Source organism: Buteo buteo, chromosome 16, assembly GCF_964188355.1.
Source record: "Buteo buteo chromosome 16, bButBut1.hap1.1, whole genome shotgun sequence".
Lineage (NCBI taxonomy): Eukaryota > Metazoa > Chordata > Aves > Accipitriformes > Accipitridae > Buteo > Buteo buteo.
The window spans coordinates 18,533,146-18,552,474 of NC_134186.1; the positions used below are offsets into that span (position 1 = coordinate 18,533,146).

At 37.5% G+C, this 19,329-nt stretch overlaps 1 protein-coding gene across 3 annotated transcripts in view; it reads right to left on the reverse strand.

The window, feature by feature from the left end:
* Positions 1 to 19,329, reverse strand: part of DENND5A (DENN domain containing 5A) — a 69,664-nt gene that overhangs the window by 14,152 nt on the left and 36,183 nt on the right. The window contains exons 6-16 of one of the 3 annotated variants that reach the window (XM_075048047.1): positions 16,036 to 16,353; positions 13,644 to 13,859; positions 12,475 to 12,709; positions 11,858 to 12,008; positions 11,122 to 11,215; positions 7,833 to 7,964; positions 6,023 to 6,175; positions 5,065 to 5,169; positions 2,721 to 2,805; positions 1,217 to 1,301; positions 52 to 180 (exon numbers count right to left, since the gene is read on the reverse strand). In XM_075048047.1, the coding sequence (XP_074904148.1) occupies positions 52 to 180; positions 1,217 to 1,301; positions 2,721 to 2,805; positions 5,065 to 5,169; positions 6,023 to 6,175; positions 7,833 to 7,964; positions 11,122 to 11,215; positions 11,858 to 12,008; positions 12,475 to 12,709; positions 13,644 to 13,859; positions 16,036 to 16,353 (1,703 nt within the window). The remainder of the gene's footprint in view (positions 1 to 51; positions 181 to 1,216; positions 1,302 to 2,720; positions 2,806 to 5,064; positions 5,170 to 6,022; positions 6,176 to 7,832; positions 7,965 to 11,121; positions 11,216 to 11,857; positions 12,009 to 12,474; positions 12,710 to 13,643; positions 13,860 to 16,035; positions 16,354 to 19,329) is intronic. The other 2 variants (XM_075048048.1, XM_075048049.1) reach the window with 2 other exon arrangements.

The following is a 19,329-nucleotide window of genomic DNA, read 5'->3' on the forward strand; positions in this document are numbered from 1 at the left end:
ACTATACAGCTTTAATTTTGTAAAAGCTTTGCCTAAGATAAGCCATCTTACTTTGTGAGTTCATGATCTGAAAGCAGCTGTTTTAGATGCCTAGAGAGCAACTTCTTTTCCATGGAGAGACGAACCCAAGCTCTGGCCTTGCCAACATCTGTTTTGATCTCACTAATGTTCTGGATATGCCTGGAGGGAAAAAAAAAAAAAAAAAAAAAAAAAAAAAAAGACACTGCCCAGTATGTTCAAAATGTGACAGTTCTTTTGAACCAAGCTAGGCTGAAGAAGAAATTTTGCCAAGAATGCAAAATATCAGACAAACTACTGGAAAAAGAGACATGTTCACCTTAATATTCAGCACTATCTAAATGCCTTGCATATCTAGCTCAAAAAGAATAAGAGCCTGGAAAGGAAATATCTGCAATGCAGTGCCCTATTTACAAAATTCTAAACCAGGCCCGTTGCCTTACATGATTTAAGAATCACTCTGGACCTTATCACTGCAATAATTATGGCTGAGTGCTTTGGAAAATTAAATACTGTCTTTGCATGCTCAGTAGTAGCTTTTCTTGCATACAAGACACAAATGGTATATTTTAAAATATATTTTAAAATATTTCAAGCATGTCCCTTGAAAATCCTCAATTCACTCCTCCCTACTGAAAAAATTAGATGTTGCTAAGGAAAAAGGAAAGAAAAATCCTTTCAAAATTAATTTAGAAGTTCTGTATATTGTTTTTTGATGTACTGAAAAGGCGGCATTGAGCAGAAGTTATAGTTTTATTCACACTACAGTACTCAATGTTAAATAAACCCATTCTTTAGATTAAACAAGTTCTTTAAACTGCTTTCTTCACTGAGAAGCAAGAATGAGCTCAGAGCTATGCAACCAACTTGGCAATGACAGGGAAAACACACATGCTACAGCCACATCTCTGTGGAAATAAAACAATACAGAGTACTTTAAAAAGATGAAAAGTGTTTCAGGGTATTTCTATAAACTAGTAGCTATGACAATGTAAAATCTCCTCAGTATGAAGCATGTTTTTGTAAAGGTCAATGAAAAAGTTGCACTATGTACTTTAAAACAGTTCAGCAGGTTCCTTCTCCGCATCCCCCTCCTGCTATATGAACACAGTCTTTTCTGTACCGTACACATTATACACAGAAACAAGTATGCAAATCTCACGGGTTTTCTGTGTTAGTTGCAATAGTTTAAACTCACCTCATATCCTGGATGAGAGAGATTCTAAGAGGTGACATGGCTGGACTGGTATCAGACTTTCTCCTTTCTGAATCAAGAAGTATTCCTAGATTCAGAATAGAATTCCTCATTAGTAGAAATCCACCTAAAGATTTTTAAATCAATATTAAAAAAAGAAGGTGAATGAACACCAACTTGCACTCTTGTATTATTGGTGAATTGCTGCTTTGTGAAGGCATTGTGGCATATTTCCACTTCAAATGACATGAAAATCTAATATGCTACACAGATGGTTATGCAGATCAGCACATACCGAGCATTAACACATTAATGAGCTTAGATTCAGCTGAAATTGGTATGACATCAAATGGCTTAAGATATGTACTACTCAAGTATTATTTTCTAAAGACTACACTATTTTCTTTCTATGTAGTAAAACTGACTGGCACTGTTGACACCAGAAAACAGTGTTGGACATGTTTTACTCAGTACAACACACATCCTATGCTTAACTTCGCACACTCCTGTAACACCACTACTTTTTAAAATAGCACAATTTGGGTTAAGCAGTATTATTTCTCTTATCTTTCAAATTCCACTCTGGAATCAAGTTGTATATTAAATACAGTCCCTGCCCTCAATCCCAAATTAGAAAGCATAAAACTGACTGTAACGTCAGTCTGACATGCAAAAATGCTATGGAGCAAGTGACATTCAGGAGACCTTAATACTTTCCAAACCTTTGGTTTTGATTGCTTACAGGACCTTGTGCATGTTAGTAATGCTCAGCTCTTTACCTACAGCAACTTTATAAAAAAAAAAAAAAAAAAAAAAAAAAAAGGCACCCCCCCACCTCCCCCAAACCCATTGCTCTCTCCAAAGTTATGCCCTATGCCCCCTTCTGACACCAGAAGTAATGTTTACAAATTACATTAATAACCTTAGAAACAGATTATCAGTGGATCTTATATGCAATATTACTTTTACTGCAACACTTGATATAACAAAAATTAAAATATGTTTCTTCAGTGGTTTTTATATTTTTTTAAATATCATCTTCTTTTAAACAATAAGCCTACTGTTCAGTTGTTTTTCAAGAGAGAATGTAAAACTTCAGGATGTACAGCACAATTTTATATGCTTGTACTTGTTTTCCACCCCCATTAATAACATAATATGCTTTGCCAGTCATGCAGTGACTATGTGTCACATGGAGGACGGTATATTGGAACAATCCATTTTAAAGCCTATCTTTGAAATAGTAGATATTTCTGGTATCTGACTATTGCAGTAGTCAGATACCAGACCCAAACAAATAGGCTTAATTGAAACAAGTTTATTTTTCACAAAATATATTGAGACAATAAACCAGGTCCATATTAATTCTATAGCAGCTAGAATACTTGATTCAGTTATACTGGGTGAAGGATATTTCCAAGGAAACAATCTCTGCATGGTGCAAATCTGCAGGCAGCTCTTACTCATAGTTTTTTAATCATCATCTTCCAGCAGAAGCCAATCTTACCTGAGGTACTGAAGCTGCCTGATGTAGTTTTTCTCTGTCTGTTTTCTAGGTAGTGTAACAGGTGAGACCACAAAGCAGATTTTCCCTAAAATAAAAAAAAAAAAATTAGTTAAAGAAATCACTATCAGCTGAATTAAAAAAAAAAAGTTTAAATCATCACTGAAAGTATCAGCTATAACAAAAACTTGCTTTAATAAGTTTCTCCCTATAAAGTCATTGTTAAAAACAAAAAAAATGAGACCCAAGTTGGAGGTGCTTGGGAGCTGTAAAGAGGTTGAGAAAGAAAAGCAAGGGTCAAGCTACTGGGATCTAATGATTCTGGTAACAGGAAAAAGTCAATTGAACTTCATTCCTCATAGTTCATTAACATGAAAAGAAAACATTTAGAAGCTTGTAAAACTCTATGTGGGAGTGGAGTTCTGAGGCCGTAACCTGTAGTATGTGTCTTTCTTTCCTTGCCTCTCCAGCAGTGAAATGACAAGAGATGGAGAGCCAGCCTGAGTAGACCATCTTATACTCAGACCAAGTCTTGCGCATCTGCTTCCTTCAGGGCTACAGATGCATGCTGTCAATTTTCAGAACTGCAAAAGATCCCCCTCAATTTCATCAGGCAGAGGACTTGGATAATCACAAACACAGTAAGACAATCCAAAACACAACCAGGACAATGAAAGCTTATCAGCAAGAATAATCCAGCTCTACACATTAAAAAACCAACTTAAAAGTTAAAATTTGGGATGTTGTATTTAGGCCAAGATAAATCCGTCAAATGATGTTAAAAGATGCACCTTGCTCATTGTGTTGCTTTCTTAAACTTCTGGTGGCTTAAGCAGAGCGTGAGGAAATCTTTCACTGGCAAACTAAAAAGATTCTTGGCTTCATCCTAAAATATTCTGCATGACAAACCAAAAGCTTGCAAAGCCACAGAAAGGCAGCAGTAATTGAACAGGGGCTCTCCAGCACATTAATTGGAATTACTTACAGAGGAAATTAATTAGTATTACTTATCATCTTCCTAAATTATTAAATTAACTTGAAATCCCGGTAAAGATTTAGCAGTTCTGCATTTCAGAAAAGTAGTCATATTACAAAGCCATATTTTTATTTACAACTTTGTGCAGAAAGAAACCATGACCGTAAAGCAACAGTTGTCAATTCAGCACTATCAATGTCATCTAAAATCATGCAAGTGCCTTCCTAGAGGGACAGTAATTATGGTTCAACTCTGAAATATGTTTTTTAAAAACTATCTTTAAAAATCTCTAAACACTTCAATCCTATAGCTCGCTACAGCTGACATAAAGAACTAACGACCATGAGGGATTATTGCAGAAGTGGCACGCCTCCAGAAGATAAAGCCTAGAGTGTCTGTAAAATCTGTTGAGAGAAATCTATTAAAAATACGCATTCAGTGGTGAAGATAAAAAAAAAATAATCCAGAGAAGCTCAACGCCTTATGTGTGTACCTGACAGATCCATCATGGAAAGCCAATATTGCAAGTCTCAAAAACATAAAAAGAGAGCATGAAAAATATCAACCAGGGAACAGTTACATCCAAAATGGCATTTCTCTCAATAAACACACACATGCACACACAGTCTAGTGTTCAGCAACTAGCTGCCGTGGGAAGGAGAACTGCAACAGATCACATAAAGCGGCAAACAAAGGATCCTGCAGCAAATAGATGTCAACAATCATGATGAATGTAAGAACTCATGCAGTATGTATCTGCCCACTTCCTTTACCATCATGGTACTCTCCTTTAACTTCACCAAATAGCAATGATGATGCAAGCTGTATCTATAAGGGAAAGGAAGACAGCCTAAGGAAAGTAGTGGGACAGAGAACAGGCAAGGGAATAACCAAGGCCGCCTGAAAGTTCAGACTACTTGAGTCATCAGACCCTACATCCGACAACTCTCCTGCATTGCTCTGGGCAAAGGAAGGTGTGGATTCACCAGGTGTGGAAGAATCTGTAGGTAGCTAATATAGGACTATCAGCGTTTATCAGCAGGGAAAAAGGTAAAAGCAGGAATTGGTGGAAGGAAAGCCATCCTCATTACTACAGTCAATTGAGAAAGAAGAGTCTTCTTTGGCTTATTATTGAAAAATAAAATAAAATTGTTGTATGAAACAGCAGGCTTTTGCATATTTAATAAAGGCCAGAGCACATCAGAGAATTGGTGGTGGGTTTTTTTGTTTTGTTTTGTTTTTAAAAACTGTGGATCATAATATGAGATGCACTGCACTTTCTCCATCAGGCCTCTATTACATTGAACCACTCTATTTATTCCACCATTCAGCACTGTTTGCCAACATCTGCAATCAATCCAAAGCATTAACCTTATGTAGGGTTGGCCGTCTGGTGGTCTGAAAGGCCCAAATCTGAGTTGAAGCAGAGTATACTGATGCTCTGTCTTCTAAGACGAAAGCAGTACAGCTTCTATCCTAAGTGATATACAAGAGGGAAGGGAGAGAATCACATGATAAATCTTCACATAGAGAACTGCTATATATTTTGAAGGAGAGCAGATTTAAACACCTGCGCTTGGGTGCTGGGAACAGAGATACTGAATTACAGCTGTCTGGATTATGTACATTTATTCTGCACAGCCTTTTAAAAAAAAGTTATAATCCTTACTGTCCTTGCTATTCCTTTGTACAAAGGAGGAGGAAAGGATAAAGGCCTTCCAAACTCCATCTAGTCCCCCAAGTGACTCCAATCAGAAGAGCACGACAAAAAAAAATTATTAATTTTATACAAAAAACAACACCTCTAACTAGTGATCTTGTAAATGTCACTTAACCATCCCTACAACATTCAGGAAGAACCAAAATAGCAAGGGTTTTACTCTTAGAAACTAAATTATCCTTCATGAAAACAAATTCCCCATCCCACATCCCACTGACAGCAGCTTTAACATATGCTGCCTTACAGCCTATGCAATTTCATTAATGAAAGTATTAAGAATACAGAAACATTTTTATTTACCATCCTATTACAAAAACACCAAAACCCACAAATGAAACAAACAAAAAAGCCCCAAGTTAAACGGAAAGAAAGTCTTCCAAGTAGTCATCTGTGGAACACATCTACGTGCGCACTTGCACATACCCCAGAGCAAAGAGTGTAGACAGACAAGGGGGCAGTAACTGACATAAAAAAGGCTGGGGACACACACAAGTATTTTAACACATCTATATATACACAAAAGGTATCCTCTGGAAGTGGAGAGAGGAAAAGCATAACATGACTTTAGGAAAGTGCACTCTGCAACATACAGGAATGTTTGTTCCTCACCTGTTTGACTTGCAGACCATGGCTCCATATCCTTTCTAAGAGGTCACACAGACTGGCTATCAGGGTATTCTCTTCTACACCGGTGATATTCACTTCACCATGACCTAGCTCCACAGCTTCGCGACCCATTTTTTCAACCAACATCCTCTTGGTCTCAAAAAGGACAAGGCAAAAGAGAGTTAGTTCTTTCCACAGGAACTTCCAAGATCCCTTACACTTTTTAAACAACCAACAAGGAAGCACATAATAGCAAAGATTTGGCAGAATAACCAGGCATATGTAGTATTTCTGAAGCTAGTGCAGGACTGCGTTTCTTTTATCCCTGTAAGCTAGTGCAGGACTGCATTTTTTTTATCCCTGTTTTTCAAGCCATGGTAGCACCAGTGTTGATCACTTTACAGCCTCTTCCGTCTTTCTAAGAAGGGGCTTGCAAATGGGCACATACGCTTCCACGGAATAACCCCAGCAAAGGGAACAGCAGGCCCCACACTGACACACTAGAGGCCTAGCAGCAAGGCCCTGCAACATAGGTCTTGGGTGTTTCTGAAGCCCAGCGAGTGCTGGACTGGGAGCAGTATGCCATGTCCACCTCCTCCCAGAGCAGGTGAACGGGCACAAGCACTTCCAAGGAGCAGGGAATACGTCATTCCTGTGAGACTCCGTTCTGTCAGAAGGGTATCTACGTTTAAATCGAACCCATTCTGGAGCGCATCTCTTGAGCTTCCTGATGAGCCACATTCTCCTAAGTCGTGCACAGTTTCATAACGGTCAACAAAGCTCTCACCAACTCTTAAAGTACAGTCTCCCAGTCACAATGTATTCGTCATATAGCTGCCTGGAGGGAAAAATGACTAGGGAATCACTTCTGCTCATCTCTTACACATTTTTCATCTTTGTTGCTATTCTAGAGTAGCTCTCAAATGAGTAATACTCCCTTAGGCACCTATGAACAGTCTTAGCTGAGATGAAGAACTCCAAGTTAGTCTCTAGCTTCTTCTCCTCCTCACCTCCCCTGGTAATTTCTCTCTCTGCTAACAGCAGGCTTACTACATTCACTGGAGTTGCATTCCCACAGAGAAAGAGCCAAGTTTGTCTTCACGGATTTTCACTGTCATATGCCTCTATTAAGTGAAGGGGATTATTTGGACAGTTTCATATATACAGAAAACTAAAGTGAAATCAGAAGTAGATGTACATATTGAACACGGTTTTATGAAAAGTTGTATACAATTCCTATATTACCTCCACTGACGTAAGGCAAGAAATGTGTCTATTTGATAATTATTCTCTTTACTGTGTTAGTGTAAACATTAACATTTAATTCAGATTAATATACTGTCAAATATACACCGGTGAAGCATGTGTACAAACTAATGCCAAATTTCTTTGTTAAGTGCTTGAAAACTTAACGTTTCAGAAGTTTGTTAACCCACTTCCTTTAGTTATGAGAAAACCACAACCTCCTCTTTTGGAATATTCCCTCTTGTTGAAATAGTATAGTCTCATTAGCAATACCTGAAATATGCTATTATAGACATGGGCTGTGGGATGATAAAGACCCATCAGAATATTCAACCTCTTTCTTTCATTTTGCATTCTTTATCATAAATCTGCTTGATAACGTTTCCACTCCTTGCAGAATTTCTAAATACGTTATCTCTTCATGAATTTCTCACTACCATGCAAAAATCTTTATAGGGATAAAGCAGAAACAGATGGCGGAAGAGTGGGGTTCAAACATATTGGCCACAAAATGGTCCATAAAGGATGGATATGAGGTGCAAGAGAACAGAATTATTCTTTGTATTACCTTATTTCGGCATTCCTTCAACAAGCCTTCTACAAACTTCCAGTTTGTTTGTGCAATTACCGATGGAGAGAGGTTAGACAGTTTGGGCTGCCGAATAGTGCTGCCCAGATTCCTGGCTTCTTGGATATACTTCTGTATTGGGGTAGAAAATCGACAAATACAGATAAAAGTGCAAGTTAGACTACTTTGCCAAGAGAAAAGGGTAATCTCACCTTTATAACCCACCCCTGTGCAATGAAGAGGAAGGGATCATATCCCCTTTCAGAAAAGGCCCCTTTTTATGTCCAGTACTACATTGGGCTGAGACACTTAAGGTACTATTTCACTGGAGGTCAAATCCCCATTTACACTGTCTACCTAGTATTAGAACACACACCGCTGAATAACAAAAACATAATACAAACTGCCAAGGGTATTTAGGTGCATAGAGAATCAACTACTCTCTCCACCACTAAGAACTGCCTTGTTATTCTTTCATATAAAATGAAAGTTTGTAATAATTACCCAGACCAAGACTATTCAAATGGCAGATTAGTCTACATGGGTACTGCAAGAAAACTTTGCCTGGAACTTGACAAGATCCGAGATCTGTGCTATGCCCTGCATTCCTGCAAAGCTTCTGTTTCTTATTGACCCTCCCAGTCTTTCAGGAAGCAGCTGCAAAATGCTACTAACAGCTCTCAGCTGTGAACCATCTGCATTTTTGAGCAAAATCATTTCCTGAACTCACTATACTTGAAAGAGCTTTTCTGCCATCAAGGAGTTGCCATTGTTTTCACCTCAGAGACAAGAATAACATGACAAATGTTTTGAAAGCCAGGTGATCACAGATTGGTTGGGGCATGGGTAACTGTGAATAAATGATAAAGTCCTGTACAGGCACTGACAGAATACTCAGGATTAGTACATATTTCAAGATTAATAGGTAACTTCTCTAGCTTACACTGAAATAATGACCAACTGAAAAGTCAGTGACTAGATAAATATGTCAAATACGATACGCAAAGAGGTAAAAACACATCTTCTCCATCAGCCTTGCACTAAAGAGCCATGATATATACATTTAATTATGCATCTTTATCCAGAACTATGATTACAGTCATATTGTGCATTGGACATACCAGATAACGCTCTGACACAGATTTTATAGAAGGTATGAAGGGCCAATCATGCTGGTCCCAGTCTAAACATAACTGCAACTGAAGCTCTGACATGGAAAAGTCCAGGTGCTGGCAGGACAAGTTGGTAGCAAAAAGCCAAGCAGACCATGTAAAGTGAAAGTGGTAAGCGGATATGAAGTAATAAAAGCAAGCATGCAAAACAGAAAAGGAGAAGAGTGAAGACATAATACAGTGCAGAACTCCCAAGCATTCAACATAAAAATAAATTTATAAGTAATGAATCTGAAAGGAAAAAAAGAAAAGATGGTGTTCAATCACTGGATTGGTGTAAACTCTGCCCTCTACTGGGCACAAATATTTGCAAGTTAAAAGCCACTAAGTCTCAATTCCACAGATTTTTGTTGGCTGCCCCAAAGCTTCAATGTCCAAAACTCACTACATGGCACTTTGAAACCACTGCCTCCTGCTCAGCCTGATCCCCAGTGTTCATGTCAGAAGGGCTCCCTCCCCATTCTTTCACACTTAATAGGAAAGTCTCTGGTTCACCTGGGAGAGGGGGTGAATGTTCAGTCAGTAGTATGTAATCAAAAAGGTACAGCATAAAACCCTGAAACACCAGCAGAGATTAACCTAGGAGTTGGTACCCTCACCTGAGCATGTATTTGTAATTTTTATTCCTCAGAAATTATTTGCCTCATGTGACAGAATAACTCCTATAGGATCATCAACTTGTGAAGAGTCAGTTAAAAACCAAAACAAACAAAAACCCCAGAGACTAGAGGTAGATTTTTGCCTTTGTAATTACCTAATTTTTTGCCTTTGTAATTACCAGAAGTTTACATGTGCTAAACATCTTAATTGTTAAAAGCAATAATGAGGTTACAAATCAACTATTCTTCACTTCTGTTACTTCGAAGTAAAAAGCACTTTAGAGTTATCTGAGCATATGGGACATGTCAAAGCCAGAAGCTACTCCTCATTTTTTTTATATGCAGACATTCTTCTATTACATGGCTATGGATGACATAGATGACATTACACTTCAACAAAATTTTAACAAACCAATGAGAAAATTCTGGAAATCAGTACACTGGAAAGACAATTAAACTCATCACTTCCATAAAAGAATGAACTGGACAGACAAAGATAGTGGATTTTGACAACACTATCCTAACAGACACGAGACTACTTGAAAATTCCAAGCGAAGTTTTTCTGAAGATATTTAACAAGCCAAGAGAACATTGTCTTCAATGAACAACATACATATAAACAAAAGTAAAGCTTTGGGGTTACTAAACAAAAAAAAAAAAAAAAAGAATTCTGATATTTTAAACCAGATTATTCTTGGAATTACCCATAAATCAACACCCGGTGTAGCAGTTTGCAGTCTGTACCATATGAATCAGAAACTGCACTGTAATTAGTTCACATCACCCAGATCTTTCAAAATCCCTTCACCACAAAGAATAACTGTGTCAGCTGTAGAAGCACTCGTGAGAGAAGTTATCAGTTCAGAAGGTGGGTAAATCAGCATCAGACTGTGCTGTGTAAAAACAGACAGACACATACCTGAGAGCATGGGTGGGCTTCACATTCCCACCTTAGAATGAGACATGCTTCACATTCCCACCTTAGAATGAGATTGTGTGTCAATTTGCCACCTTAAGACTTCTTTTATGGTCTACAGAAGAAAAACAGGCAACTCCAGAAGGCAATGCTTCTGATTTTAGGATGAAATTAATCACTCTCTGGAGGTGGTTATCTTTCCTCCATCAAATATACAAAAGAAGCACAGGGTGACCAAGTTATTTAGAGACAGGAGATAGATGGCTAAAACCTGTTAATATTAATTCCCCCCTTCCCCCTAGCCCCCCACATTTTTTTTTTCCTTTAAAGCGTGTGCTGATGTTTTCAGAGAACTCTCCTATACATGGGATGAAATAATTTTGTCCTGAGAGGGCGTAAAAATGGCGTAAATTTTAGAATAAGCAAACTAAGTATTTTTGGTCTGCTAAGGACCAGGAACTTCATTTGTATTAAATACACATAAGGGAGAGCAGAGATGGACTGCAAGTAACTGTCTAGACATTTCTAAAAGGTTACAGAGCATTAGTCAGACAATTAGAAAAAAAAACAACCCAGATCTCTATAGTTCAACAATTTTCACCTCTCTCTGATCATTGTCAAGACGCAGGTGTTCTGTGTGTTGCTTCTGTCTGTCCTTCCGTCTCCACTGTGCAGGAGCATTTCTCTTTGTCCACCTAGATGGAGGAATATTATTAAGCAAATGTCAAGAGACAGGTGAAGGGCAGTGGCAAGGGGGGAAGTAAGTTTCTATTTTATTGTATATTGAACATTTTGACATCAATTGCATCAGACAAAGTCCAGCTGCAAATAAACCCAAAGAATTTCTGCAGAGCAATCCAACATTGGGCAACCAAAGGATTTCAGAAAACTAGATCACATACACCTGCTTTGTATTTTTCTATTCTTTTATGATACCCAGTTACAATTTACACCTTTTTCCTCTTCCTTCAAAGTTTTTATAAGAAGATATCCTAAAATATTTGCTAGCTCTTAACTGAGATCCAATAAGGACATCTGCTTTTATATCAACAGTAATTATAAGTAACTCCAAGTACATCAACTATAACCTCAAACATAATAAGGCTTTAAGTAAATTTGCTTCTTGAAGTCTGGACTTAAAGAAAAAAAAACCAAACCAACGAAGAAAGAGACATTAAAAAAACCCACCACACACAACCCACTCACATAATCTGATCTGTTCTAACTTAAAAAAAAAATAAATAAAAAAATACTGAATTTGCTTTCTAGTATCTGTGCTTTAGTACCATTCCATAGATCTTGCCAAGATCCAGCACCTGTTGTCCTAGCTTACTCACTTGTTGCTTACTGGTCCAGTGGATAAAACATCAGACTGAAGCTTCGGAAAAAATCCAAGCTCGTATTTCCCTTGTCCAATTTTCATGTCCAGCAAGTGTGGGTGGACTGCAGTGTGATCTATTTTTGCTAGCCTTAATTCAATAGATTTCTCTGAAATAGTAAGAAAGTTAATTATTTTTTTTTTAAGGTGTGTTAATCACACATGTATCTATAATCACACATCCTCAATTAAAAGCAGATATCAAATTTAGGAGAGGAGTTGGAAGTTTCTTATTGACCTGAACGGGTACACTAGTACAAGAGTGTGTTCAACATCAAAAAACTGCCACCAAAAGGAGAAAAATGTTTATCTTCTTAAGCTCAAACATTTTTCAAACAAAGCATGCAGGAAAACAGTTGAGCACAATTAAATTTTACATGAATTTCATCTCACATCTCAGCTTCCTATATAACATTTAGTTCCCAACTTAAGCTTTACACCCTGAGCTTTTTTGATCTATATTTTTTGAGGTTTCAAAGCATGAATCATTACTTCACTTTAACCTAATGTATCTAACAAACAGGACTGACTAGTTGTATTTTCTTAAGTGTCAATAAAGTGGCTTATTACTCTTACCAGCCTCATCAATGGTTGTGCACTTTTGATACATAGATGTGCGCAGAGTTGGCGTCCTAACATTTAGCAGCCTAATTTTATCCACTCTAGAATCAAATACTCTCAAAACAGGGTCTTTATCATCTTCATCATGGCACATAATCTTATTGTCAATAAAAGATGCAAACATTTGGGTCTCCAGGAATCTCGAGAGGAAAGGCAAGTAAGGTTCAGGCTGGTCCGACAAGAAAGATGCCTAACAGACAAGAAGAGATAAGACCATTTGGGAGTCTGCAGAGAGAGATATATCCACCAAACCCACAAATTTTTCTAATCACGGATGTATTAGAGTGCTTTGGTGCCACTTAAAGCCTAGTTTTATTACACACACCAATTCTATCTCCGAAACAGCCAGTCTATATAAAATCTTCATCTCCATGACAATCACCTACTACAAAGCACAATAATTTCAAACTGTGATTTTACCATTTCCTTAATTTTCTAAAAATTTCAACAGAAACCCAGGAAACCACAACAACAGTACCGCAGGTGTGGATATTATGTACTTCTGGCTGGGCTCAAAGCTTATGAAGTTGATGAGAACCTTTGCATACAATTTGATGGGAATCAGATTAGCATTTTAGCAGGAAGTGCTGCAACATAATCTTCACGCACGTGAACTATCCTGCTGACAAATATCCGGTCTCCAATAAAGAAGACAGTAGTAAAATTTTAAGAACTGGGTCTTGTGCTTCCCTAGAAAAGAGCTAGGAATACATTTGGTACACATGTACACAAGTGTTATGTGGGGTCATGGCTTTATTCATTAACATATTCAGCAATTCCTCTGGTTAAAAAAAAAAAAAAAAAAAAAAATCATTTTCACTAGTAATATTTAACCTTAATGTAGATGTTAGCCATAAAGTGAGGCTTTCTAAGATATTTTTCTCCAGCAGGCTATATCTTTCTACAGTATCCTTAAAAGAGTATCTTTATCTCTCTAAGTGTGGATATGTATACATTTTTCCACAAAATATACAAGATGTGACTCTTTTGGGGAACACTGGAATTTAAGAAAGAAGTTACAAATTTGACAGTACTGTTTTCCATTTTATGGCCCAATAAACAAAGTCTTAGGTTTGAATACCGTTTTACTTTTTACATTGACATATCTTCCTACCACAACTTACTTTATCAAAGTTTTGCATCTGTTCCCTGTTTGTAAACCAAGATTCCTTGTCCTGACTGGGTTGAATGACAAATACTTCATAATCTGCAAACATTTGTGTAAAGCGATTGGCAAAAACTTCACGGATTTGAATGTTCAGCTGGTAAATCTTGAATTCTTCTTCATCACACTGAATTTTAAGATCCTTTTTGCTACTGGTCTCCTCTCGCACCTCCAACTAAGAAAGTAAGGGAACACACAAAAAAATTGTATTGTTGCTTTGTCAGGTATTCTAGGTATACAAGATCTTAACCTGCCATTCAGCTGCTACTTCTCAAGTCGACATTCCAATAAAAAAAATTACTTATAGTTTCAGGCACTGTAATAAAACAGCAACATCAGAAAAATCTAGAAAGAAATCTTTGTCTATAAAAGTTCTAATTTCAATAATAAACTATAACCTCCTTTAGTACTGGTTGCACTGGATATGCTTTAGATTAAAAAAGGATAGATAACAACCATATACATGCCCACGTATGCCATATACTTAATTTACTTTCTTTTATCCTTTAATCACCTGCATAGGCTTTTTAGGGGTTTTTACTACCCCTGCATATTAGGCAAATACATATTTCTCTCTGGTGTAATACAAGGCCAAGCTTAGTACTGTTACAGTTTAATACATACCAGCTTTCAAATGAATACAGAAATGCACAGTAAAAAGAAGCTGTGCATGTCTAGTAGCTAGTTTCCTGTAACCTAAGTCCTTAGCAGCGTATTGCACAATTCATCACTGCACAGCCCAGAGTAATCTTTAATGAAATAAAACGCATATTCAGTTAACATGTGGGCTAAGATTTATGAAGACAGCAATATGAGATTCAGATATTAAATTCATATTAGTTTTGATAGGAATTGAGTATCTAGAAAAAAAAAATCAAAGCCACAAGCATTCATGCACTAGTTTGAATACACACTTGCTACCCCTGCCTTTGTTAATTATTGTAAGAGGCACCACCACACATAATTAGACATAATATCTAGAGCTTACATCTGCACAACGATGCAGTTGCTGCAGCTGTCCCATGCTTCTTAAAGCACCTTGGTTATAGCAGTCCAAGGCCAGACATAAATAGCATCCTACAGCCATGCTCTCTGCTAGAGAGCTCTGCTATTCAGCCATTTCTTCTAACTGCATTCATAAGTAGCACTTGGCATCTATACATTCCTCATTAATTGGGTATTTTGCACTAAGCAGGTTTTTATTTACATATTTGAGAAAATTTTGACAGTTAACCTATACACTCCTATCATCACAAAAAGGCTAGTAAAACAGGACTTTAACTACTATGGAAGAGAGTACAGAGTAGATAAGGCCTGAATGTGCAAAAACTTACAAGAAATTAAAAAGACCTGTACTCTTCCCATCGCTTCCCAATCCATTCAAGCAAAAGAACAAAAGCTTCTTACCAATTTTCCCCTGAACAAGAACACAACACAAAAGAAAAACCTGAGAGAGGAACACAGCTGATTTAAGCATCTAATCCTGTCTACTAACCAGCTGCTGCTTCTTTTAACCCCCTGCAGCTTTCTCCCCACAAAGCGGTTCTCCCCCCCCACCTATTGGAGGTCACACAATTTCTATCTCTGTTTGGCACCACCTGTAGCCCAAGTTACAGTCACGTGGGTAGGAATCAGACTTAGCCATGAAGAGCTGGTCAAGATAATTTAAACATGCAAGAAATAAAACCTTTGCTGAGAAAATATTCACTCCATTCCACAAAGGCTCAAAAAGCCTACAGTGGTCTTTCACATAATAACTTTTATGCAAAAAGGGCCACAACTTCTTTTCCCAATTCTGACTGTCAAAAAAAAAAAAAATCCAACCAGAGTCACCACAAACTGTGCACATTCACTTGCTGGGAATCGGACACTAAGGCACTTTACAACATCAACCAGAAAAAAGCATCACAGTATCCCTATGGCAAGTGTATTATATAGAAGAAAAATTATACATATTCTACACACAATAAGGCAGACACTTATAGAAACCATGATTGGCTTCTAACTTCAGGATTATCTGGATGTCAGTTTTAGCCATGTAAATCATAAGAAAATGTTGTAAATTTAGAATAAATCTTAAAACCAAGAATAAACAAGACGAGGTGTATTTTTAAACACATTATCTTGGCAAAGAAACACTTGGAGGATAGCCAAAGGTTTCCCTAGATGCTGTGGGGTTAAACCCTATTCCCCCTCTCCCCCAAGTTTGCCCTTGTCTCTACAGACGTTAACAAGGTTTGTGAACACATTAACATAAAGTTCTTTCTAGTGAAGACAGAGTCCTTGGACCTTGACTTCAGACCACCTGCTACTGCAGGTCCAGAGAGAGTGCAGGTAATTTCATAGCTTACCTTTTCTAGACTGACACCCGTTCTTTTTACAAGTGCTTGGAGTCTTGCAATTGTCTCATTTTCCTTTAGCAGCTCATAGGAATTCAAAGGTGATCCTGCTATGTTCCCATTTCTTTTATCAGAAACCAGGTCACATGCTCTGAGGCTCTTCATCTTGGAGGCACTTTCACTGCAGTGAAGGTTTCCCTCAGGTGGAATTCCAAAAGCCATTAGTATCTCCGAAATTTCCTGAATGAACTCAAGTTTATTTGGGAACTGCGGTAAGTCTTCTGGCAGCTCAATGAAATGGTTGTCTACATCCACAAAGCACAGGTTAGCCTGGGATTTAATTTAGAATAGGATACTGTTACAACATCACTAAGCACAAGGGTCATGTTTTATTCATCTTTGGGTTTTCTGCTTATTGAAATATTCAAATACATTTGCATTTGTTCGGTTATTTTGTAAAACAGACTTGCCCCAACCATAACTGAACTGGTTGGTTGGCTTTGAAGAAAGCAGCACAAGGCCTACATTTCCAGGTCTTTCAAGGGGGTAACAAGAAAGACAACTCATTTTAAAGTTGTTTAGTAGGTAGAAAAGCGATTGTAGCATATGTTAGGTACAGATGTGTTAAGTTTTTCATACACATACAGCTAGATTTTAACTACAGGATATCTGCAATACTATTTTATACACATGTATACGTAAGTGGGTGACTGCCTGTTTTTCAGATTACCAGTCCACTCCTCTAAGAGATTTGGCAAATTCCATTCTAAAAGGTGTACTGATATTGCAGAAGCTGCAATAAAGTTATCTTCTCTTTTTTTTTGTAAGCAACTTGAGAACTAAGGCAACCCTTGAACGAGTTCAGAAGTTTGTTTCCAAGGGGAAAAATTAATTGAACTAGTTTCAATTCTGTTTTCCTGTTCCAATCTCTATCTCATTTATCACCAAAAAAGACCAAGGGAAAAAAAAACAAAAAACAAAAACAAAAAAACCCAAACACCTGTGTGGCTTCCACAGCAACATCAAAAGCAGTTATGCATCTTTCAAGAATTTACCTCATCCTATATTTGGTGAGGGGGGATTTCCCCTTTTGGCTTCTGCATTGCAAAGTCTGAATCAAATGGTTTCACGACATTACATAATTACATACATCACAGCAAGAACCCCATTCATGTGCGAAATCTGCTTGGAAAGTTAAGCATACAGAAAAATAACTTTGCTTTTCTGCAAAAGCATTTCAGTTTTTCTTCACTGCAGAATTAACATGGACTGTCACTTTTCTGTTTAGCCTACCCTATACAAAATCCCTTCACCCAGACTATGGGGTACTTTCAACCTAGTTTAATTGCATTATTCTAGGAGGCACACCTGAACTCAGCTTTGCAGCAAAAATACATATCAAGTCATGAGAGCTAACAGACCTCCAGCTATTTTTTATGATTCAGTAAGTGCAGAAGAATGGAAGCACTCTCGCAATTTAATAGGAAAGAAAGAATTGGAAAAGATTAACCTCACACTGTATGAATGTTGGATGATCCCAGAAATCAGAGCAATGTACATAAGCACTGAAGCATCAGTAAGGACAAAATAGTTCCAGTAGGATTTTGCTGTGGGATTTATCATAGGTAGACTAAGATAAGCTGTGCCTGACAAGACCCCTCCATTTAAGTAAACTGTTGTGAAAACATACATTTAATACTTGTGCCAGATTTGGCTCTCTTGGCATTTGTACAGAACAGAGTTAGGATGTCAATCCTCCTTAAAACACAAATATCTGTTGTGTTTGATTCCTTGAACTTCAACACTAAAATTTAAAAAAAAACATTGTAATTCTTGAAGCAGAACTCCACTGGACACATTACACTAGATTTGCATGGAACTTTGCATGAAAAAGTCCAATACTGCTACAATATTACCCATAGTCAAAAAGGTAAGTAGAAGAATTCCAGTTCTCTACTTCGTGATGTTTTACCAGTTTAATACTGGGATTGATTTCTTACGCTTAAAGCAATGCATATAAAACAGTTTAGTAGCTCTTGTAGATCCTTTACTGTAAATTACATCACAAATTGAATTAGGTGTTGCAAAACAATCCAAGGTCAATAAATAGAACTAAGACCTTGATTCTGAAACAGCTTCTGGTGCACCCTAGAAAAAGTTTTTATTTTTTAAATAGGGCAGGTGTCAATGTTCAGATTTTCCCAGTACCAACATTGCTCAAACAGAGCAGGGGGTGCACGTGGCTTCCTAGCAAGGCAGCTCCAGTGGTAGGCTAGGATGCACGCAGAGTGCATCTGCTTCCCGTCCAAAGAAACATTCAGCACAAAGGGACAATATGTACATAAGAACTCTCATGTTTCAAGTAACCACCTGAATTTAGGAACTTCAAGACCCCCACTATACACATGGTTCTGTGATGATTAGAAGTGAAGTCAGCTAATATTTATCAGGAACACTGTAAGCACTTCAAGGCATGAGAGAAATAAAGCCTTGAAACTAGGCACAATGCCTACCTATCGGTGCTGACAGAAAAACAAAAAACATTTAATTTGTTACAAATGGTCTGCGAAATGGCAAGACAGACTCATTAAGAAACTCTTCAAATGGTTTAATTGTATTACTTCCTTTTAAAACTCTCTTTAATGCATGCCATTCAACTTTACTTTTTTGGATTATTTTACCTTAGCACAGATTCTGCAGAAAACATCACTCTTGGTTAAGCTTGGTTGTACCTAAAAAATGCTTGGCCAAAAAGTAACCAAAAGTTAACCTTACCAATCTAGAGATTCCAGTCTTCACACTGAAAATAAAATCCTTGCCAATGAAGCCAAATTTAATGCTTGCTAAAATCACTTGTAAGTATCTGGACTCACCTGGCTAATTCTTCTAACAGTTAAATATCCCTTTTGCAGAGTTTCTCTTTAAGACCATTACACATAGTTTAAACACTCTAAGCCACTAATGATGATTGTTTATCACACAACTTACTATTACATTTCCCAGAATTTGCCCTCTATAGAAGTATTAAAAAAAAGAAATATATTAGTGTGCAGCAATACTCTAAAGAGTGTAAAGAATACTTTTGGGGACACTCTACACTTATTCAGTGCCTGGTTAATAATAACCCATAAGATAGGGGACTACCTACAGCAGCATAAGCAAAGGAGATTCAGTAGATGGCTTTAGCCTCTTTTAACTTAGGGAGACTTAAGGTCATCCTCAAGAACTGTATAAGCGCTTCTGAAAAGGCCATGTTCCCCAGGGAACAGAAATGGCAAAGACACCTCACTTCACAAGCCCTTCAAG